General features: G+C 39.4%; 1 protein-coding gene across 2 annotated transcripts in view; it reads left to right on the top strand.

The window, feature by feature from the left end:
• The first annotated feature begins 1,020 nt into the window (after positions 1–1,020).
• LOC147167221 (potassium voltage-gated channel subfamily B member 1-like) overlaps positions 1,021–23,979 on the top strand; it is a 53,629-nt gene continuing 30,670 nt past the window's right edge. The window contains exons 1-2 of one of the 2 annotated variants that reach the window (XM_086086851.1): positions 1,021–1,421; positions 3,616–4,272. In XM_086086851.1, the coding sequence (XP_085942977.1) occupies positions 3,721–4,272 (552 nt within the window). In that variant the 5' untranslated portion in view covers positions 1,021–1,421; positions 3,616–3,720. The remainder of the gene's footprint in view (positions 1,422–3,615; positions 4,273–23,979) is intronic. The other variant, XM_086086850.1, reaches the window with a different exon arrangement.

The following is a 23,979-nucleotide window of genomic DNA, read 5'->3' on the forward strand; positions in this document are numbered from 1 at the left end:
CTACATTGAAGCATGTTACTTTATGTTAACTGGTGATAATTCTTTTGAAGAGCAGGACTGTATGTACTTTAAACACTGATGCACACATCTGTCACAGTGACACACATGCCCATTGTTTGGAGAGTGAGTGGAAAGTTTAGATTTGTGTATAATCCGCGAAGCTGCTGATCATTTGCAAGACTTCTAAAACACATTGTGAGGCTGTGTGCTGATGAATGTTGCATGGAAATGTATAATACTCAAAAACAAATGAGTAGCTTAACATGTTTGTGTTGGCAAAAATCTATCACAATAGTACAATCTATTGAGAATAAAAAAGGAATGTATTTGTATACTTTTCAACTTGACACGTAAAAATAAGCTAAATGTGACTTGATTCTGGAATGAATTCCACTACATTAATTTGTAATGGGAAAATTATATCACTCAGGAAAATTATATCAAGCTTTTTATCTCCATATTTGAACACAGAGTCTTGCTACCTTGAGATATGACTGAACCGAAATCAGAGTTTTAAAAGACTCAAGCTGTTGCTCGGCTCATTTTGGTTTGTTTTATTTATTTATGTCTCTTTGACTTGTGAGCCTCTTGAGGTCCCAACATTAATTGTTGGCAGCGAAATCAACTCATATAAAAAAAAAAAAAAAGGCAGATTAAAGCAGTTGTATTTTTGCCACTCTGTTGGATTTTACTGTCATACAAACATAAAAAAAAAAAGAGAAATTACACCTTGTGTATTTAAAACCATCACATTGAGTCTGTTTAGCTTAATGCTAACAAACAATTCAACATGCCATGGACGGCTAACTAATAGAATCAGCAGTGGATGGAAACGGCGCCGATGTGTAAAACCCGGAAGTCGGAAGTCCGTGGCATCTACCCTATTAGAATTTGAACACGCTGTTCTCACACGTGTTAGGGGGGAAAAGAGAACTAGCGCCATCTGGTGGGCTGGGGTGTCCTCACTGGCCACATTGTCTTTGCTAGTGCAGCGGTGTGGCACAGCAAGGGTTAAAGTGAGCTGGAGGACCCTGAGAGAAATCAAGCCTGGCAGCGGGAGCAGTCCACACACACTCCCACACGGCGCCCAGCTGGATGCAGGACACTTCGGGAGGAAGCACCCGAACCGAACCCCCAGTATTCCGCGGGTCGACTTGTTGATTCTAGTCTGGAGGAGGGGCGGCTGACGAGGACGTCCCTATCTGGAAAAAAAGAGAGAGAAAGAGAGAGAGAGGGGAGGAGAAGGAGGCAACATTTCCATCATGTCTCCACGCTGCTCATGTCTTCATCACATCCGAGCCCAGCGCAGCAGATCCGGACGGGTTCGCCACCTTTACGCGCGGGTCTGATTGAAATGAAGCCGCCGCACGTCCATGGCATGAACCGGGCTGCACGGGAGACACGTATGGAACACTTTCTTGGTTTGCTTGTTTATTTTTTTTTTTTGCAACACTGTACTCTTCCTGCATGCTAAACTTTCTTACGACAACACACCATGCACTTTCATTTATCGTTGCTCAAGTTGCTATCAAAACTGCGATGATTTATTTATTTGTTAAAAGACATAGTTTCAGCACTAGACAGCGACATTACGTTCAGCACTGGACAGCTCTCAAACTGTCCAAAAATTCAACAATCCTTCCTCAGAAATGTACTTGATTATTAAAAGTAACGCATACAATATGTACATTTGCACACAATTACTCATTGCTCAATATAGCTGTGTCAAAATGTGTCTCAATTTTAAATTTGACATCCATTATTAGCTCATTGGATATATTTTTTTCCATCTGTATGGTCCAAACTGTAATATATATCTGAGTTAATTTCCTTCTGTAGACTTTCATCCACATACTTGAAATGACCAAACAGATTGATTATACAGTACATGGTGTCCCTAAAGGCTGGATGTGGGCAAAAAAATGCACATTTTCAAGAACTGACAATTCGGTTGGAATATTATCAACTAATTTCATTCAATATGATTTCCAAAAGTTGATGCAGAAACTCTACATTGATGTCAATATAGCTTATGTGTCCAGATTTAATTGGCAGCCTGTGTAATGCAGGGCATAGAATATAGTTGCCTGCACTAATGCAAAAAGTCAACCACCACAGAAACCCAACCCACCCTCAGTCCCCTGTAATAATTAATACTGGCATTATTGATCTCCTACAGTAAGTCATGCTTGTTTAATCCGGATAAAAATATGTATAGAAACGCTTCCCAATGTGATTACACCTCTGCAAACGGCAATAAACATCATTAAACCATAGATGATAGATCGTGTTATTATATTTATAAAGGCTGAATTTTAAATACCGTATAGCTCCTCTACTGGCTCGATTTAAATTGTTTAAGTGTCCATTAATAATATTCACATTAGCATGTGAGTCCAACTAAAATCATGTAGCATCTAAATCCAGTTTATCACTGGGATCCCCCGCGTCCACCCTTGTCAGCAGGAATAGCGTCTGTGCCTCCTAAAGCAGATTAAAATATCTATTCTGTTCTCTGATGAGTGGATAAACCACTTGACATTTCTGCTGTAGGACACTGCTGGAGGTGCCTCCACTGGGCCTTAAGCGTGATCGAACCCCGTTTCTATGGCACACCCATCCACGAAAGATGAAAATCTGTGATGAAGAGACCGCAGAAAAAAACCATTTGTTTTACTGCTTCCAAAACGCTTTAAAAACACATTAAAAAATGTTTAAAGTTGTTCCTTAGCACCTGTTGTCTCTCTTGTATGGCAACACTTTGAGGAAAGAGAAACGACTAGTTCTCCTAATAAGAGTTGAAGTGGGCTTGTTTCAAATTATTATTTGTCTCCCCCAGTTTATATTGATTGTAAAACTGACACATACTATAAAAAAAAGAATTAAAAATGTATAGTTAAACAGCAAAATGTTCAACCAAATCATTTAATAGTCAACTAGCTTAATGTTAACCACAAATTTTCTGCCTCGTCTTCATTTTGTTATTCTTCTTAAATGGGATTTTTTTGCTTGTCATTTTCTCTGGCTCAATGTTCATTTGTGGGTCCATATACAAGAAGGAAGACAAATTTAACCTTAGCACCTGTTATTACTCTCTCTCTCTCTCTCTCTCTCTCTCTCTCTCTCTCTCTCTCTCTCTCTCTCTCTCTCTCTCTCTCTCTCTCTCTCTCTCTCTCTCTCTCTCACCAAAATATTCAACCAAATTATGTTTCAGCCTCGTCTCCATTTTGTTATTCTTCAAATTTTTTCTTTGCTTGTCAAACTATTTTTAACCAATTTGATGCCCTTTTCTCTGACCCTTTGTTCATTTGGGGCGCAATACAAGACAGAAGACACATTTAAATGCCGACTCTTTTACTTAAGAAAGCCTAAACTTGAACACTTGTGAAAGGTTCATTTGAAGGATGACAAGATGAAATGAGATGAGATTCAATCACTGCTATTTTTGACCTAGTTTGGTTCACTTGGTAAATTTGTAGCGTTGTCCTTTGTAAAATAAAATAAAATAAATAAAATAAAAAACGTTTTTTTATCTTCATTTTCCAGCAATTTCTAAATTCTGCTAAGAAAAAGAAAAAAATCACGTTGATTATTTTCACTGTCTTGTTATTGCAGCAACGGAAAGAGAGTGCAGACCCTGATGAGATCACGCCGAGTCCCAGATGTCGACTTAACCCCCATCGTCCCGTCTTTGGCACCGACTGAGCGACTGGAGCGAAGATGATCAAAGCAACGGCCAGGTCTTCCGGAGCGCAGCCGCCGGACGCGGCGGACATCATGCAAAGCAAGCACACCCGCCGGGTGAGGATCAACGTCGGGGGTCTCCTCCACGAAGTCCTGTGGCGAACACTGGACCGCCTGCCCCGCACCAGACTTGGCAAGCTGCGTGACTGCAGCACCCACGAGTCCATCATGGAGATCTGCGACGACTACAGCTTGGACAGCAACGAGTACTTCTTCGACAGACACCCCGGCGCCTTCACGTCCATCTTGAACTTCTACCGTACGGGGAAGCTGCACATGATGGAGGAGATGTGCGCCCTGTCCTTCAGCCAAGAGCTGGACTTCTGGGGCATCGACGAGATCTACCTGGAGTCCTGCTGCCAGGCCAGGTACCACCAGAAGAAGGAGCAGATGAACGAGGAGCTCAAACGGGAGGCGGACAACATGAGGGAGCGGGAAGGCGAGGAGTTTACCACCACGTGCTGCTCGGAGAAGAGGAAGAAACTTTGGGACCTGCTGGAGAAGCCCAGCTCATCTTTTGCTGCTAAGGTAGAGTCCGAGTCATATAGCAAGTTTCATACACAAGGTAACTGAATGTGCTTCACATAGATACTAAACTAAACTAAAAAATGTAAGACATTTGGAAAAAATTAATGATAGAAATGCTCTAAAAGACCTTAAAGGGGAAGTCAACCATAAACATTGCTTGATCATAATATGTTATATTTAACCTCTGTAGTCTAAACATGACATTCTGATTAATATAACAATTGTGGAATATGAGTTATGAAGCAAAATTCAGCCGTTTTTAACAATCTCAGGTGGCGGCCATTTTAACTTGCTGTCGACTGAAGATGACATCACAGTTGCTCAGGGCTCAGGCAGCAACCTGTCACTGCTCACCTGTTTTCTGAAGCTGAGCTGTGATTGGTTGTTACCTGAGACCTAAGCAAATCTGATGTCATTTTCACTCGACAGCAAGTGACAAAATGGCCGCCTTTTGATATTGATTAAAAACTGCTGGATTTTGCTGCTTAACTCATATTCCACTAACGCAATATTAACTCATTCACTGCCATTGACGGCTATAGACGTCAAAAATTCATTTGAACTATTTCTATTAGTTTATCATTTTTTTTCACTTTTTTTCTAACAAGAGTATGAAAAACTAGAAAAAAAGTTATTGTACATTTAGAATAGCTATAAAATGTGTGATTAATCATGAGTTAACTATTGAAGTCATGCGATTAATTACAAATAAAAAAAATTAATCGCCTGACGCGACTTAAAGATGATCAAAAATTCGGGGCGTCAGGCGACAATAATAATCGGAATTATCGCATGACTTCACTAGTTAACTCACAATTAATCACAAATTTTATATCTGTTCTAAATGTACAGTAAAAAAAATCTAGGTTTTCATACTCTTGTTAACAAAAGTAGAAAAACATTATTGTTGAGATTGAATGTCAATGTAATTATGTCAAAAGTTGGAGGAAAAAAATGTAGGTTAAAAAAAAACGTATCACTGTACACCTTTAATCTGGATTTAAAAGCATTTACACTTTGGGCTAACTTCAGTTCTGTTAGCAGTTTATTAAATTTGCGTGCAGCATAACATCTAAATGCTGATGCACCTTGTGTGTTTTGAACTCTTGGTCTCACTAATTGGCCTAGATCTGATGAGGTCAGAACCCTTCTGGGTTTGTATCTAATGAGCATTTCTTTAATGTATTCAGCACGTAAGATATTCATAAATTTAATTTTAATTAAATCCTATCAAGATTTACACGGTTGTTGCTATAATTGTGGCTGTAGTTTGCAATGAGGTAGAACTGCATTGAATCATCATCAGAATTACACTTTATGTGGCTTCACATATTTGGGGATTGAACCCCCCCCCCCCCCCCCCCACACACACACACGCCTTTTTGCACTGCACTGTGTCACTATAATAGCAAAATTGGCTTCGACCATAGTGGATACACATCATACACAGGAGGAGGCTTGTTGTTACTCAGCACACGTGTAGCAAACGCTGAAAGAAAAGATAACATTCATTGAACAGCTATGAGTAGAAGGTTTGAAAAAAAAAAAGGGCTGTACTGTCATCATCTTCTTCTAAACACAAATATGTTTATAATAATAATAATAATAATAATAATAATAACGGGATGCCCCAGAATTTTGAACTTTGCTGTAGAATGAATCTGATGCACACCCTTGATTGGTCGCCACCCAATGACAGTAAAAAGTAACATGTAATGTACTGGATGAGTTGATTATTAACTTTCTCCGTAGTCCATCAAGGAAATGTAATCAAATGCCGATCATTTCTTATATTAGATGTCATTAGATGTATCCAATGAAGTGTCTGGTGAGTGTAATGATTTTCCGTCATATGGAAGGAAGGTCTAATGTTAAGACAAAAGAAGGAGGGGCGGGGGGGGGGGGCTATTTCAGTTTACATCTGGAGGCTATAAATCTCTGCGGTTTGACGAACAGGCTGACATTCCTTTTGCCCGAATTGGTGCTTTTCATCTGTTCCTTTGAGCTGCAGGAGGGAGAAGTAATGAGAAAGACAGAAGAAATGTTACACTCAAAAGTGAAAAATGTTCCTCTTAAGTACAACTTATTCTGTTTAAAAGTGGCTTTGGGAACTCATTTTGTGCTCTACATGATCAATAAGGCGGCTTGCTGCTCCCCCTTTTGGAAGTCAATTAAAAACCTTTATTATCAATGTTGCTTTTTTTTTCTTTTTTCTTTTTTTTACATGAATATATGACAGCCTTTATTGTCTCGCATTATTGGATTTGTTAGCCGCGTGTGTGCGCGCAACTCCCAAGGTTATTAATGAATGCTTGTTTTGTCCTCACATCTGACAATGCAACGGCTGGCACCTTTTGTTTAATTGAATGTCACATATTTATAGAACGTGCACGTCTCCATTACGCCGACTTCCTTTCTATCCTCTACTCAATCATCCTGCTCATTAACACGCTCACGGCCCACACTCGCCAGCGCTTCACTTGGGGATCAATGGACATGCTTAATAGAGTATATGGAGCAGTTTTCAATTAAAAATGTGGATTCACTAGACTCTGCTGCATATTAGCATTACAGCAACAGCTCAGGGAGTTTGGACGTTCACAGAGGTTGGCCTTTTCATTACTGTACACTCCACATTCAGCTGGGAGTGCAACCAAGGAAGGTTGTTATATATTCAGTGCAATACTCTTCCAGTCAGCCTGTCAGCCTTTCATTTTTTTTTTTTTTTTTTGCCGTGTAACTTGGATCTGTAGTTCAGACCGTGTATCATTGGCTGCAGCAGCGCATTTGGAAATGTGTCGGCAGGACAGGGGGAGCTTCTCAGCATTCCCGAAACAAGACACGGACCGCGGTCAAAACGAGACGAAAGGAAGCTTGAAACACCTCCGCGGACAGAGAGAGCGTCATGCATAATTCATCTTGCTCATCTACTGAGATAACCTGCCATCCCCTGACCTTGAATAGCTCCTAATTATGATTTCTTAAATAGATCACGTTGTTCCGTCGACGACACTCGCGGCCCCCCTCAGCTCAACTCTGATGTGTTTAATTTTAGTTACAGAGCAGACTTGTAATTATTAGCAGAGAAGTTTTTACAAACCAGGAAACTAGAACTCTCTCTAATGTGCTTTTTTTTTTTTTTTTTTTTACAGTATCTCTTCCAATAGCAAATAAAAATGAACGGTGGGAATTCATTACAAAACTTTTCAAGTTTTGTGGTGGACACATTCGCATTACCACTTGTTCCTTGGCAAAATACAGCGGGAAGTAATGAATTAGCGGGAAGTAATGAACTACAAACAATTTGTGACTGTAGTTACATTACACTTTTCAAGTAGCATATCTGCACTTGAGTAAGGGAACGTAAAAAAAAGACATAACTATAAGATAAAAATAACCGTGGTTGAGAATTTGATTTATTGAGATCTTGGGGACTTAAAAGGTGGAAAGAACGGGGACGTCAGCAACATGGAGGAACAAACATTAGCAACGACAGCAATAAAAGAAGAGGAGCAAGAGTTTTCCTATCAATTACTTTATTTTAAGAGTAATGTTTGTTGTTGGCAACGAAAATAATAAAAGAAGGAAGATTTGATTGACCACAGCCATTTTTATTTTTCATAATTGTCACTTGACAGTAAAAAAAAAGCACGGCCTCTTGTTTTGTTTTTTCCATCATGGATGAAAAAAAGTCTTAAACTGAGGTTACTCGGTGTCCCATAAAGGTGATATTGTTTAATTGAAGTGTTGCTGTGTTGAAATGGCTTGTTCCCAAACACTGATTCTGCCTCATTTATTTTTCAGCGTTGATGAAATTTTAATTGCCTATTAATAAGGCCTCACTTGACGGCAGGAAGAGAAGGACTGTGCGATGCAGAATGTACACAACCCCGCGTGCCTCGTCAAGCCAATACGGTACAATATATATAACCCCGGCAGGAGCGCACTCACTCAGATGAGCCGTTCTCACGCCAAAGCAGCATCAAAGGACGCCGCGCACGCCCCGTTTGATCGCACGACTTCCAGCTTTGAAGTGTTGTGGCGTTTATTGAATAGTTTTAGTCCCACTTGAGTCTGCTGATCCGCCGTGGGCCTGCCCGCTAAATAATTCAACAAACAATATGGGCTTCAGGAAAACTTGCAGGTAATCAGTGCATCAATAAAAGATAAGTTCTTGTTGATGCGGCCCTGTACATGATAAGTGTTTGTTATTATTACGTTATTTATGAGCGTTGAGACATAGAGAGCAAAACTCACTTCTGATGCGAGCACAGGCCCCAAATGGCCATTTTTCTTCAGCGCACACTAAACGGGAAAGAACATTACTCTGCTGTGTGAGCTGTGCTTGTGTTATTCATGAAAAAAAAGCCCTTGGCATGCATGTGAGGGTGTTGAGGGTGAGCAAATAAAGTTATGTTGGAAGTTTGAATACAATTGAACAGGAACAACAAATGCCTTGCAGGAAACATATTTATTTAACTTTTCAACTTATAGCCATAGCCAGACAAGCCACACATTCAGGGCACAAAATCAACTTTTTTGTGCCGGGCAAGTCTAGTCTGTGGTGTTTGGAGCCACGTTGCAGCTCTCTGGGCGTTTTGTGTGGTCCAGCCAAGGATTGTACATTCAGTCGTATCATTTTGTTTGTTGCCAGTAATGACTGACATGTGCTGTATTCCGGCCAATGACAGATTGAAGGGTGAGTGAGTCACATCACCACCATCAGTAGCGCTTCCTATAATGATTGACGCATAGTCTGCCTGTTGAAAGCTAGAAGAGTGCCTGGCCAACATCAGTGGTGCTGCCTGTACTGACTGCGTTTGGTACTTTTGAATTCCACTTCATTTACCTTCATTTCCCGTTAATAACTCTATACGGCCCCCAACCAAATCACCCTTAAAAAGCAGTTTTTTCTCTGTACTTGTGTATAATATACTCCCTCGATTTGATTGTATACTTTATTTTTAGAATGAATAATGTGATTGAATAAAGATTCAAAACATAACTTAAACTATATATTAACTCATTCACTGCCATTGACGGCTATAGACGTCAAAAATTCATTGTAACTATTTCTATTAGTTTCACATTTTAACTATTTCTATTAGTTTCACATTTTTTTCTCCACTTTTGTTAACAAGAGTATGAAAACCTATAATTTATTAATACTTTTGAGGACATGCGATTAATTACAATTAAAAATTTTAATCGTTTGACACCACCTAATTTTTAATAATTATCTATCACCTGAGCCATGCCGCTCTTGCTTTGTGTTAGTATATTGATGGTGTCAGGTGAAATCCAGTTTTCGCTCTCATTTTAGACACGCAAGCAATGCAGTCTAGTGGCAAACATCAAGAGTGGCATGGCTCAGGCGGTAGAGTGGCTGTCTCCCAATCTGAAGGTCTTGAGTCCGTTCTTTAACGCTTGAGTAACTTTTTTTCCCCCAATTAACTGTTAAACTACTCAAAACTCTCCTTGTAAAATGTACTTGGAATTTCTGAGTGAAAAACAACTTTACTAGGTTTTTTCAAGTAAGTATTACTCTCTTTTTTCTTTTTTACAATGATACGCTCTTTTTCCATATGATTAGTGTCTTTTAAAGTATTCTTGAAATTATATTTCACTCTGTCATCGTTATTTTAATGTGCTTCCTTTATTGCTAAATTAAATTTTGACACCACTATTTTAGGACTGTCAGTAAAAATAGGCTAACTGTATACAATTTTATTTATTTAGAAACAGTTCGGACAACTTAACACAAAAAAAACATTGAAATTCTTATCCTATTATTGCTCCTTGTCCCCACACTGTTCCCCGTCTTTTCTTTTCGGGTTTGTGACGGCTCGGGGAGCGGCCCAAAAACACTTTTGTCTGCGCTTATTCCATCAGTATTTTAAAGTTATCGTCAATCGTCAGTTTACCAGAAAAAAAATGGAGCCTGTCGGAAACGGGCCTACGGATCTTCCTTTGGTACTGACGAACCGGTGACGACACGGTGTAATAGCCCACCTCTACAAATCATCAATACAAGTTTTCACCTCATGGTAACTGCTGATGCGAACGAAGGCGCTCAAGTTCCTTTTGAGTCTTAATTGCAGTTTGTTACATATTCTCGAGTAGAGCTTCCTGGAACATTTGGGACTTTTTCTTTTTTTTTGGAAGGATTACAATTCATGTCTTCTAGAAGCATCTCACATTATTTTGGACCGGAACGGGATAGTGAGCTGTAAAAACGGACATTCTTCACGTGGCGGAGGCCCCTTCCGCTAATTGCCGGAGAAGCTTCTCCCCTCAGCGAGTCAGCCATGACTGCAGGCAGTTTCCTGCACTTCTCACCACACATCAGATATGCCCGATTGACTGCACTTTGAGCACTTTGTAGTTTGCGCAGTTCGAGATGTGTTGGGGCTAACCGCTGCGTGCTGCTCGTCGCTGCCCATTCGGTCCATAAGGCCCGTCGGGTGCGTGAACCCTTTTTGGTGAAAATGGGGGGGGGGGGGGGGGGGTGGAATCGATGGTGAAGGCATTAAGTTGCAAGGCAAGCTAGTGGGAGCGAGGACACACCCCAACCGGCCATTAGCGAGCCTCTCGGATGTGTGACTTCCAACATGAACGTCGTTGCATGTCACAGAAGATCCCAGTGTAACAGTAGCCTACAGCCCTCTACGCTTGTGAGTAATGGAGCAAAGCGTTTCCTCTCGCTAGCTTCCACTGTTAATAAGCAGGCGTGGGACAAGCCAACTGGGTGTGCTTTATGAGCGTGTTGCCGGGCGACACCATCACTTGCCTTTAAATAGCATCAATCAATGGCACACCACTGACTCCCATCTGGACTGACTGGTGGCTGGGCCGTGCGTTTCGCCCAGTGGCCTAACACACTTGTGGAAAGTAAGACGCAAGCAACACCTCACACTCTTTTTTTCCTCTTTTTTTTTGCTTGTTTTTCATCATTCTTTTTCTCTCTTGTGTTCTTCCTTATGAGCATTTCATAAAATGTAATTGGTTGACGATAAGAAAAAATACTTTTCTCTCCAAATAAGAGAAATCAATTAATTGAATGCATTATTATTATTATTATTATTATTATTATTATTATTATTATTATTATTATTATTATTATTATTATTATTATTATTACTAAATAGTTCAAATGAATTGTCAACGTTTATAGCCGTCAATGTCAGTGAATGAATAAAAAAAAAAGAAAAAGAAAAGATTTTAAAATGTGGGCGTCAGGTGATAAAAATTTTAATCGTAATTAATCACATGACTTTACTAGTTAATTCACGATTAATCACACATTTTATATCTGTTCTAAATGTACAATAAAAAAATTCTAGCTTTTCATACCCTTGTTTACAAAAGAGGGGGAAAATTTTTGAACTAATAGAAATAGTTCAAATGAATTTTTTGACGTTTTTAGTCGTCAATGGCAGTGAATGGGTTAAAAGTGAAGTCAAATTAAAAAAAATCTTCATGATATATTCTATGCGCACCCACTAGTCTAAAACACAAATTTCTGATTAATATTGAAAGAGTAAAATCCACCCCCTTTTATCCATCTTTAGAGGCGGCCATTTTGCCTTGTACTGTAGGCCTACTAGTTTATTTTTACTGAAAATTATATCACAGTGCCTAAAGGGCTCAGCTCGGGAACATCATGAGCAAACCCAAAAAAACAGGCAAGCTGTGTCATTACCTAAGCCATGGTCGCTATGATGTAATTTTTAGTTGAGCAAGTGGCAAAATGGCCGCCCCTTAAAATGGCACATGGGTTTTTCTGCTTAATTCATAGTCCAGAAAAATTATATTCATCAGAATGTAGTGTTTAGTATTTACTGGAGTTGGGCCAAGAACTTGTACCTCCAAAATGGTCACTTTTTAGGTGACCCCCAAAACTGCATGATTTTTCAACCATTAATATTGCACCATCAAAGAGAGCAAGTCATTTGCAACACTTTAGATTGGTGAAGTCATAAAAATGACTGACCAACCAAAAGTATAGATTTTTGAAAAAATATAAAATGTACCAAATTGTGACGAATGAGGTTTTGGCCTGAGCCAGCTTTGTTATTGTAAAGAACATTTTTGAGTTGAGTTGAGTTGAGTTGAGTTGAAACTGAAACATTTTGTAGCCAAATATATATCAGCTCACTAGGCTTCTCTGATAAATGAGAAATCCATGTAATGTTTTCCACTTTAACTTTTCCATTATTTGTTAATTATACACAAAATGTACGTAAAAAGTTTCATGTGTTTCATGCATAAAAATATAATTTGAATTGAATCTAGATAATGGTGAATTGTCTATTATAGAAACATTCCTAATTCTTTACATTTCAGGGCAGCTCTGGTGGTCTAATACATTTCTCAAGCACTCTAACTTTTTTTTTTTTTTTTTAAATATAGAGACTCCGCATTGCAGCCATTTACCAACAACCTTTTTTGCGCCCTGCTTTTCTTCTCATCATAATTGTGTAGCCACAACTGAAAGCAATCAGCAGTGTAGATTGGCAAATGCATAGTCTAATGGCGCAGTGCACTAAACAGAGACATTAGCATTATTGATTGCAGGCATGCCTTTGATGGCGTTTGATCAGCGTGAAGAAACACACGGATGGAAAGTCACTTTAGGAAGAGAAGCTTCACATCAATAAACACACTCGCACACCATCAAGTGCTGCTGGAGAAGATGACACAGTTGCGTGTGTTATTTGTCTTGGTACTCCGATGTGTGAATTCTAGTATAAATGGTTGTTGCGTTGACCTCTCACCCTAAGTCACTACAAGTTCACAAATACATTTATTAACTCATTCACTGCCATTGACGGCGGCTATAGACGTCATGAATTCATTTGAACTATTTCTATTAGTTTAAAAAAAATCTACTTTTTTTTTAACAAGAGTATGAAAACCTAGAAAACATTTTTTTGTACATATAGAACAAATATAAAATTTGTGATTAATCGTGAGTTAACTAGTAAAGTCATGCGATTAATTACGATTAAAAAATTTAATCACCTGACACCCCTATTTTTTAATAATCTTTTCTTTAAAAAAAATAAAAATAATAATTGTAATCATTTTTTCACATTTTTAATAGTCTTCTTTTTTTTTAAGAAAAGAATATTAAAAATTAGGGTTGTCAGGTGATTATCGTAATTAATCGCATGACTTCACTATTTAACTCACAATTAAACACAAATTTTATATCTGTTCTAATACATTGAAAAAATCTAGGTTTTCATACTCTTGTTAACAAAAGTGGGAAAAAAATGTTAAACAAATAGAAATAGTTCAAATGAATTTTTGATGTCTATAGCCGTCAATGGCAGTGAATGAGTTAATTATTTTTAAAGAAGCTATATTTCTAGCATGTATTGTAAGTGGAAGTTGGCAACTGTTACCCCCTAACCTGCATTTGCTCCACGGTTGTCATGGAGAGCGGTGATGCACAAACGACACAATAGCTTATCGTGTGAGCCAGCTGGGGCCACACACACACACACACACACACACACACACACACCCACACCCCCCCACCCCCCCACACACACACACCTTTCCCCACTCTTTAATATCTCTTTTTGACAGCCGACTAAAGCCATACTTTACTTTTAGCGAGGATGTCTTATCTGTCTTTGCATCTCGTGCTCGCACGTTGCCGCAGCTGTGTGTTTAGGCGGCTGGCATTTAAAAAGGTGAAGGGTCAAACAAGACGAGGGGATGAAGACACGGCTACTTTGCTGTGCGATTTCATTCATTATTTAGACGGGGCTGTCAGGGATAGAGGCAGAGCGTCACTCAGGGAGATGTGGGATGACAAGTGGTCAGTGGGAAGCGGAAGTTTCCACAGAAGCGATCGCACGATAAAGCTACAATAAATCGCAATGGTGTTTGCATCAGTCACTCAGCAGTCTGAGATAGAATTTTTTTTTACATTATTTTATAGTCCATTCATTGCCAAGCATTCACCTTTTGACAGTGTGACGCTCTTTGGGCTTCTTCCCAAAACTGTCAATGTAGAACATACTAGTCATCAGTCGTGACAACAGAACAAAAATCATTGCTGAAACATGTTTAACCAGCAAAGTCCTCACCTCGCACATGGATTCCGCCACTCAGAAAGTCAGAGTGGTGATGTTTTGTTTGGCTTTTGGCAGCAAACATTGGAGCTGCCGTCACTTGCCCTCCGTGCTAGCTACTATCTCAGCACCGCGCACTTGCTTCATCTGAAATGTGTCAATAGATGACAGACGAGTCTACTCATATCAATTGACGCCTTGATTCCTCCCTCAATCTGCCTACACTAGTATTTCCCAACATTCGTGAGACAACGCTCATATTGCATTAGTAAACTCACACAGAAATGTCACAAAAAAGTGTATATAATAATGAACATCAGATGGACCCGCGCTAGCTAGCCTGTTCTGTCCTCCCTGCCTTGAGTTAGTTAGCGATACTCCAGTTGAAGTTGACTGTAAAATTGAACACACGACAAAAATAAATACTTACATTTTATTTTTAAACAACACATGTCATTTTAGCTTCATTTGCTAAAACTGCTAACTTATTGCTAACAACTAGAGTACAATTTAAAACCCTATTGACAGGCTAGCAAGAATAAACGTTAGAACTCACGGGACGGATTTACCTTCAGATAAACTATCACACGCAAATACTGTATAGTTAAACATAAAGATAGGTAATATAACAATATCACAGGCATGTATATATATATATATATACGGGCTGTATTCTACGAATGGGTGTAACTGCCAATGTGGAGTAAACAGCTTTAACTTGGATATGTCGCATTGATACGTAGACCTACGAAGTCATCCAAATGTATTGGTAGAATGTTATGGAGCCACAACACTGACAATAAGATTTGGTATTGGGAAAAAAAAATGTCATTGTGGAAAAAGCTGCATTGACATTGAAACAAGTATTGGCATTGTAAAAGGTTGTATTGAAAAATGAAATACAGACATTGAAAAAACACTTTTCTTGAAGCATATTTTTTTTGTATTATGATGTCTCTTTCAATGCCAATCTGCAGATTTTTGTACACTTTTTTTTCGAGCGTCACAGGTTTTCAGTTTCAACTTATTGGCAGTGTTTTAACGTGGGGGGCGCGGTTGGGGGCGGGGCTTTGAGCGCGAGAACGCCTTCCAGCTTTTCAGGAGAGGAGAGAGGAGAGCGCGCCCTCTGTTGGCTAAAGGCAATACTCATAGATACAAGTTCACCAGGAACTCCTAAACTGCCTGTAAATCTGTGTTTTTTCTAAATATAACCTTGTGGCGTCAGTGTTGATGTTTCTGTAGTAAACCAGTTAGCACGTTAGCTAAATAAGCATGACATGATGCATAAAGTAATTTCAAACATGGTGGTTTTAACGCCATGAGTAACATATATTTTTTTGGTTTTACACATCAGCACCGTTTCCACACTCGCACCCTGCACCCCCACCCCACATTTTTCCATAATGTCATGCACGAGTCAATACGCTGTGGCATTATGGGTAAAAAAGGAACGTTTTTAGCATTTAGCCTACGTTTTACCAATGAATTCAAACGACTTTGTAGTATGTTCGAACCACATAGCCCAGTTAAAACTGTTTACTCCATATTGGCAGTTCCATGCTTCTTTCTTCTTCTACTCTTTTTATCTTAATGAAACATAACATCCCTGTTAATTGAGACAAGTAATGTATTTTTGTTCATCTATCTATAGCTACATATAGTGACACGCTGAACTACTGGCTCAGTAACGTTTGGGAAACACTGCTTAAATTATATTAGCATTTCCACCGATGTTAGTGTCACCATAACTGTCGAGGAGCCCTGCCTGGTCTGCTTGCAGTGTCTGCTTGATTTTGATTGTGTTACCTTAAGGTCACATTACTACAGGTTGTTGCTTAAACAACACTGATCTTTGATTAAGTGTCCTATTCTCGTCACTGCCGTCAGATTGACAAGCAGTAGTTACCATCTGAACTTGATCCATAACCTAATACCTGAATGTCCACGGACGAAGTCAGCAAGAGGGTTCATTCAACACCAGAGCGCCCCCAGCGCCTCACATCGGACACGCTAGATGGCCTCAATCAAACCAAGCGTGGCCTTACGCTTGTTGCCAACGTATCGCCTTACGTCACTTGAGCGACGGTGGTGACATCACGTGGGGTACAGTCAAAGCATCGGGCAGATGCTTCTCACCAGTGCTGGCAGCCTTGTTGTAAAACCTTCTGCTGAAATGAGGTTGAGGTCATCAATACTGGATAAGAGTCCCATGTGCTTGCTGTTTGAGTGGGAGTGAGGCGAGAGCTTCCTTCTTCCGGTGTCCTCACCCCGAGTGATCACCTCAGGCACATCTCACGGTAAAAAAAATAATAATAATAAAATTAAAAAAAAGAGCAGGGCGCCATGTGCGCTGCTAAAAAGGAGGAAATATTTCTGTCTATACAGGGGAGCCACCACTTGGGAGTTGAGTTTGATGTCTGCATCAACATGTCCGCCCACTCCTTGTAATTCCCAAAGAGGTGAATAACTTGGCCAAAGTGAGTCCATCAACAGCGACAGAACATGAAAAGACAAACACAAAGTAAGAGGCTTGTATGTTTATTTCAAGTGAACCCCCGTAGTTCACGATTCACAATTTGCTACATATGCTAGCAATTTTAAAGGGGAATGTTGTGAAATGAATTTAAAATTATATCCTGTTTTGGGATCACACTTTGTGGTACATTTACAGTTTAAATGGTAAAAAAAAAAAAAAAAAACTCAAAAACTACTGGGAACCTATCCTCACTCACCTATTCGCTGTTTTTGTGCTCAGGCCACCTCGTAGCATCTTTGTGCCAATGAACTTTCTCGAAGTTAGTTGAGGAGCTTCATTTCAACAAAAGTAGTGCTTTGGCATCACATGAAAGCATTTTGGTGCCAAGGAACTATGTTGAAGTGATTTGAGGTTCTTCATTTTGACAAAAATAGTGCTTTCCTGCCATTTTGTGCCATCTTGGTACCAAACAAAAATATTGTAGTGAATTGAGGCATTTTGGACATAATTAGTGCTTAAGTGTTTAAGAGAGTTGAGGAGCTTCATTTCGGCAAATAAAAGTGCTTTACTGCCATCTTGTGGCATTTTTGTGCCAAGGATGAATATTGTAGTGAATTGAAGTGCTTCATTTGGACAAAATTTGTGCTCGGCTGCCATCTTACAACATATTGGTGCCAAGGAACTATGGTGAAGTAAGTTGAAGAGCTACCTTTAGACAAAAGTGATGCTTTTCTTGCCATCTTATTGCATATTTGTGCTTAGGATAAATACTGTCATTGAGGCAGTTTATTTGGACAAATGTAGTGCTTTACCACCATCTTTTGGCATCTTGGTGTTTAGGAACTTTGTTTAAGAGAGTTGAGGAGCTTCATTTGGATGAAAGTCATGCTTTGCCGCCATATTGTGGCATGTTTGTGTCAAGGAAGAATATCGTAGAGAATTGAGGTGGTCATTTGGACAAAAGTAGTGATTTACCTTATGGCATCAAAAAAAAAGAAAACTGAATAATTAAAAAAATATATATTCATATTTTATTTAAAAACATAGACACTAGTCCGCTGAGCTAGGAGGGAGGAATCCACCACTATCTTGCATTGTTCTTTGGCCTTGGCAATCCACTGAGCGTTCTTGTCATTTTGGGAATTATAGATGAGTTGTGGACGAAAAAGTCTCCCCGTGAAGCTTGTTGTTTTAATTTGACAAGATGAAGAGGTGTGACTGGTCATACTGATGAGGATGTCGCTCATCCCAATGAGGCACCTTCGTCGTGGCACCCGTTCAGCCCAAACAGGCTTCCCTACCTTTGCCCTTCTTCCCCAAGGGCCTTCTATAAATAAATACACTTTCTCACACATGTATACACACACCTTTTCCCACCCTGTTTCTGGCTTTCTCTCGAACATGCAACCTATTATATTCCTTCTCTTTCCTTGCCATCTTTATGTAGACAAATTAAATGTTAATAAAAATGTCAAATTTGTGGATTATTTGGCCTTAACATTACTACATATCATCAAGTGCAGTTCTCCAGATACCATGTATTGTTTATATTATGACTTCTCTTACTGCGCCTTTATCATTTTTTGTAAAGGACACATTTTAATAATACATCTGGTTTTGCATTAAGCTGGAATATGTAATATTGTGGCATTTTATACCTGCGGTTAGAAAGTAGTTTCCAGTATCGCTAACATGTTCTTCCCGGGGCTGCTTTCGTTGTTACCGAAGAGCTGCTGAGCTTTCATCTAATGGCTATTTGAGTTTCTCTTGATGGAACACAGCAAATGGACTTCTGAAGATACTCACAAGCACAGTTTTTTTCCCACCCAGGCACCAAAGAGTCAGCAGAAATGTTACAGATCAACTGTGGCTGCCAGTTAAGTAGACCACTTGCCATAAAATGAGAATAGATAATAGCCTCTATATGGATAAAAAGAATCATAAAAGTGTATCCAGTATCCGAGGGAGATAGTGAGACGAGAGGTTTTTCCGAGTCATCAGAATTTGCTTCTATTTAAACCTAACAACAAGGACAACTCACTCACTAGTTTCACAGATAAATGGTTGATAAAAATGATTACAACAGGAAGTGCTCAGGGTAGAGCGTCAAATGAGGTGGCTCGGGCATCTGGTTAGGGTCCATCCTATTCTGGACGCCTTCCTTGATGAGGTGTTGCGGGCAAGTCTCACTAAGAGGAGGCTCCGGGGAAGATCCAGGATACGCTGGAGAGGTTGTGACTCGGTTGGCCTGGGAATGCCCCAAAGTAGCCCTGGACGAAGTGGCTGGGGTGCGGGAAGTCTTGATTGGTTCAATAGATTCACAACTGCTCTAAGTGTAATCATAATGTGACGGTCATGCAGAGCGCTAACTAAAGCAGGAGTCACATTGCCTTTGTGTAATTACATTAACGAGCTGGGCCGCTGTGAGCACATAAAGAGGCATACGGACTGTTTTTTTTTTGTTTGTTTTTTGTCAGGGTTGACACCACTAAGTGCTAAGACAAAGATAAAACTTTGGCATGTGTGCCAGACTTGATTGTTTGGAGGAAATCTTGCACCTGATCAATATCATTCCCTACAGTTAAGAAAAATACTCTTGGCTGCAGTAGTTTAGCCAGGTTTAGTTTAGTTTTTTGGTTGTTGTTGTGAACTGGGGAAGATTTTTCCGTTTTTTGTTTTTTTTTGTCTCCTGAGTGTTGCCACAGTTACCTTGAAAAAGTAATTTAGTTACTTTCCTGAATACATGACTTTGAAAGCAACTTAGTTACTTTGCTGATTACTTGATTTTAAAAGTAACTAAATTAGAATACAAGTTACTTTATTAGATACATTCAACAGATGCCAGCAATCCTGATTAACATAAAATTGACACCTGATTTTGGCAATATTTAATTGGAAGTTCATTTTTAAAAAAAACATTGGAATTATGTTTGTTTTTAATTGAAAATAAAATAAAGACAAACAAAATTTCAGTTAGCATAATTCTTTTTTTCAAAAGTAGTCTTTCTAGATTTCACTGAACACAAATGTTTTTTTAAAGTCATTCTTTTTTGACATAATTAACTGTTTATTATATATTGTCGTGGAAAACGTATCATTTATAATTTACATTGTTTATAAATTTAACGATTAAATTTGGGGACCTCATAACGTCACACAGGCCTTTTCTTTAAGCTTGGATGTGCTGCAATCTTTTTTTCTTTTCTTTTTTTTTTTTTGTAACGCACCGGTATTGTTTTTTAAGCTCGATAACACTTAGTCAACAGCAAAGAATTTGCAATGTACCTTAATATTTTCTAATTTTCTCAAATGAGTAACTGGGTTTCTAGCTTGAAACCTGCATTTGTTTCAATAGGGAAAGATGATTTGTGATGCGGGTGTCTCGAACGGGGTCGCAGATTGAATTGAACCTGTATCTCAAGGCACCCTTATACTCAGTATGTTTTGTGCAGTTACTAACTTCAATCTACTACCTTATATTTGCTACAAAGCAGTGAGCAAGCACACGTCCTATTGCTCACAACGAGAAGCAAATATGCCAGTTGGCGGACGTCCGCATTCCACCGACTGCTCTTCTTTGTACTTATATTTTATTTTGATACAGCTCATCTACTGGATCTCTATGGATTGTGCAGGTGCACCTAAACAAACGACATACTGCAGCATTAGTCGTACTGGCAGCACTCAGCGAGTAGGATTGAGAGAATTTCAATCAGGTTCACACTAATCTCCAGACAGCGGCCCTCGGGAGCCTCTTCTCTCCCCCTTCTGCCGTCAAAGGCGTCCCGCTGCTCTCATTTCTGCTTTGCCTCCGCCCACCAGACGCCAGCCCATCACCTTTCCTCTGTCTGCTTTGAGATATAGGCCACCGAGATAATAATTATGTTGGCTGGGGGGGGGGGGGGGGACACAACCTGAGAATGGATCACTTGTAAAGTGAGCCCAGTGATGCGCATTGAAAGCGTGACTTTAAAGTCTGTGGGAAAATGTGACTCCCGTCCATGCATGTGTGCTTCCGTAGGCACCTCAGGTGAGAATGTTTGGGAAGTGTCGCTGCGAAAACGTCTCATGAGGAGACAACTTGACATCTCTCCTTACACGCCCGCCATTGGGGTGAGCTCGTTCTCTGTATGTGAGTAAAGTTAATTTCCCCTTCAGGAAAATAATGAGTTCATTGGGAGAGATGATTGGAGATGTGAGTGTAAAAAAATATGAATTTAAGTCATATCTCAAGGCACGCATTGTAAATCCAAAATTGTCAATGGGAAGTTACACACAAATAAAGTACGAGGACCAGTGCACTGTTAAAACTGCTGGGTCAAAAGTAACCCAAATTAGGTGAATAACTAACCCAGCAATGGGTTTAAAATGGACCAAGCCATTTCAATTCATTAAGTTTTATTTGTAGTATGTACTATATAAAATAAATTTGATTTGCAAATATTACCTTTTTTTGAAATAGAAACAAGATTTTATCATGAAATAACCCAACTTTATTAAGTAACAGCTAATTTATGTTATCCATAACCAAACACTAGTATAGTTCAATTTAATCAAAAATTATTAGTAGAAATTACTCATAAAAGCATACAATGTCACACCAATTAAAAAAACTATAGTGTAGTTAATCTATTTGATAATTATATATATGTGGGGTTTACAGTGCATCCTTGGGTAAAAGTAACCCAAACTGCTCAAAATCCACATCAACCAAGCATTTTTCAGCGTGTGAAAAGATAACCTCCTTGGCAGAGGTAATAAAGGAGAGACAGCGTGTCCAATTCCGAGCATTTGTCCTACAGTAAGACGCTTTGATCAGCTCAGTAGGTTTGAAGCAGAAGCGGACTTTGACAGCCGAGACATTTGCTCATTGCTGTCTCTCAATCGAGCTTCTTCCTCTCTCACGGATCACATTCAATATTGGACAGAAATCCTCGGCGGGCGCTATCGCTTGGAAACGTTGTCAATAAAAGCGAGGCTTAAATCTCTTGGGATTTTCTTTATTTGTTCCTTCTTATTACCATTTCACACTTGGATTTAAGATGAATAGCGGTTATGGAAATTATTGCGAAATGACTCACTGTGAAAAGCACTTTTCTTTTTTTTGAATGATTAATGTTACTTCATCTTTTTTTTTGACAGCACTGAACATCGAAATAGACTTGCTGGTCGTGTGCTTTACAAAGCAGAGTATTAGAAAAGGCGCTTACGACAATAGGCAAGAGAGGGAAAACGAAACATAGATGCGTGTTGACTGGAAAATGGAGTGTTACAATATGGGAGGTCACTCAAGCGGGGGGGGATTACTGAGCAGAAATCTCCTTTGATTAGTATTCCAGCTCTGACGTCCACGTGTGGGGTTGCAGCGAGAGAACAGCAGGGTGCGGGCACATAGACGTGCTGCTGAAGCTCAACATGGGGAAAGACCATTTCTCTCTCCTCCCTGCTGCTGCTCTTCAATTTATCACAGTGGAAGGACAGCAGATGCACTCACTTGCAGGGGGGGATTAGAAGAGAGAAAGAAAACAGCACCAAATTAAAAAGAAAAAGAAAAAAAGAAAGCTCTCACACTGGCTTCTTTCATAAAAATGAGCACAGGGGCCGTTCGGTGAATCCACAATCGAGTGTTGTAGAGCCAAGATGAAAAAAAAAGTTCAATGTAAAACTATTGGGGAGCTTAAATGTGATTTTAAAAAGTCTAATTGCCTACAAACAAGAGAGCAGTCTGGTGGTTTTATAGGGGGGGGGGGGGGTACTGGTTCAAATTCCAATACAGAGAGAAATGACAAATTAAAAAAATATATTATTATTTACTTAAATAGAGTACATTAAGTTTTATTTTTAGTATGTACTATATAAAATAAATTTGATTTGCAAATATGACCTTTTTTTAAATAGAAACAAGATTTTATTATGAAATAACCCAACTTTATTAAGTAACAGCTAATTTATGTTAAGTTATCCATAACCAAACACTAGTATAGTTCAATTTAAAACAAAAATTATTAGTAGAAATTACTCATAAAAGCATATAAAGTCACCTTTCCCCCGGTCATGAAAACATTTGCACAGCCTCTTGTTGCTAAACACTATCAAGCATCTCTTTAGGGCATAGGTGTAAAACTCCGGTCCTCGAGGAGGGCTTGAGTGCTGCAGGTTTTGGATGTTTCCTTTCTCCAACACAGCTGATATGTGATCAGCTCATCAGCAAGCACTGCGCATACGCCTGATAACGATCCTGCTGATTGGAATCAGCTTGTGTTGGACGAGGGAAACCTCCATAACCTGCAGGACTGCGGCCCTCGAGGACCGGAGTGTGACACGCATGCTTTTGGGTAAGGTGCGTATTAGAATGGAGGTTACAAGTTGTTTGCTTGTATTTTGCATGTCACACATATTATCGTTTGCTGGCAGAAGGTATGAAGTCTTTATTAGGGGTAAGGTGTCTATTGGAGTGGTAATGCACTATATATACAATAGCAAATGGACCAAAATTGTTCTTTTTGTTTTGTTTTCTCTGGTCATTACACATGCTTTTGTTGCTAGAGTGTATCAGGCATCTACAGTATTCGGGGTAAGGCGCCCTACAATATTCACATGAAGGCCATTATTTGAGAAAATACATGATCTTTCAGCAAGGGTAGATCAACAGTATTACTTGGATTACCTTTCCAAGTAATGTCACGCATGTGTGATCTTTCTGCTAACACAGAGTATCCGATGTTTATCGGGGTAAGGCGTCCATTTGAGTGGAATCAGCAGCATTGCTTGTATTCTTTTTTTTATGGTCATGACACATGCACTTGTTGCTAGAGTGTATCAGGCTGTTATGTTTCGGTTTTGTAGCGGTTGGATTTTGTTTATTATGGATGTGTTTTGTTTTGTTGTTTTTGTCTGTGGTTGGTGTTTGTCACGTCTTCCTGATTTCTCCCCTTGTCTCGTTATGTCTGATCACATCCACCTGCGTGTTTCTTCCCTTCCCAGTGTGTCTGACCAATCGGTGCACTCAGCCTATTGTGTTCCCCAGGTGTGTCTCATTAGTGTGGGTGTATTTACTCTGTTGTTTTTCCAGCCCGGGGTCGGCCCATTGTCGTTTCCACGTTATGTCGTTTCTCCCATGTCTCGCCAGTTCCTCGTCATGCC

The sequence above is a fragment of the Leptonotus elevatus genome, chromosome 10 (assembly GCF_054856555.1).
Source record: "Leptonotus elevatus isolate MCC_2025b chromosome 10, RoL_Lele_1.0, whole genome shotgun sequence".
In the NCBI taxonomy this organism is placed as follows: Eukaryota; Metazoa; Chordata; class Actinopteri; order Syngnathiformes; family Syngnathidae; genus Leptonotus; species Leptonotus elevatus.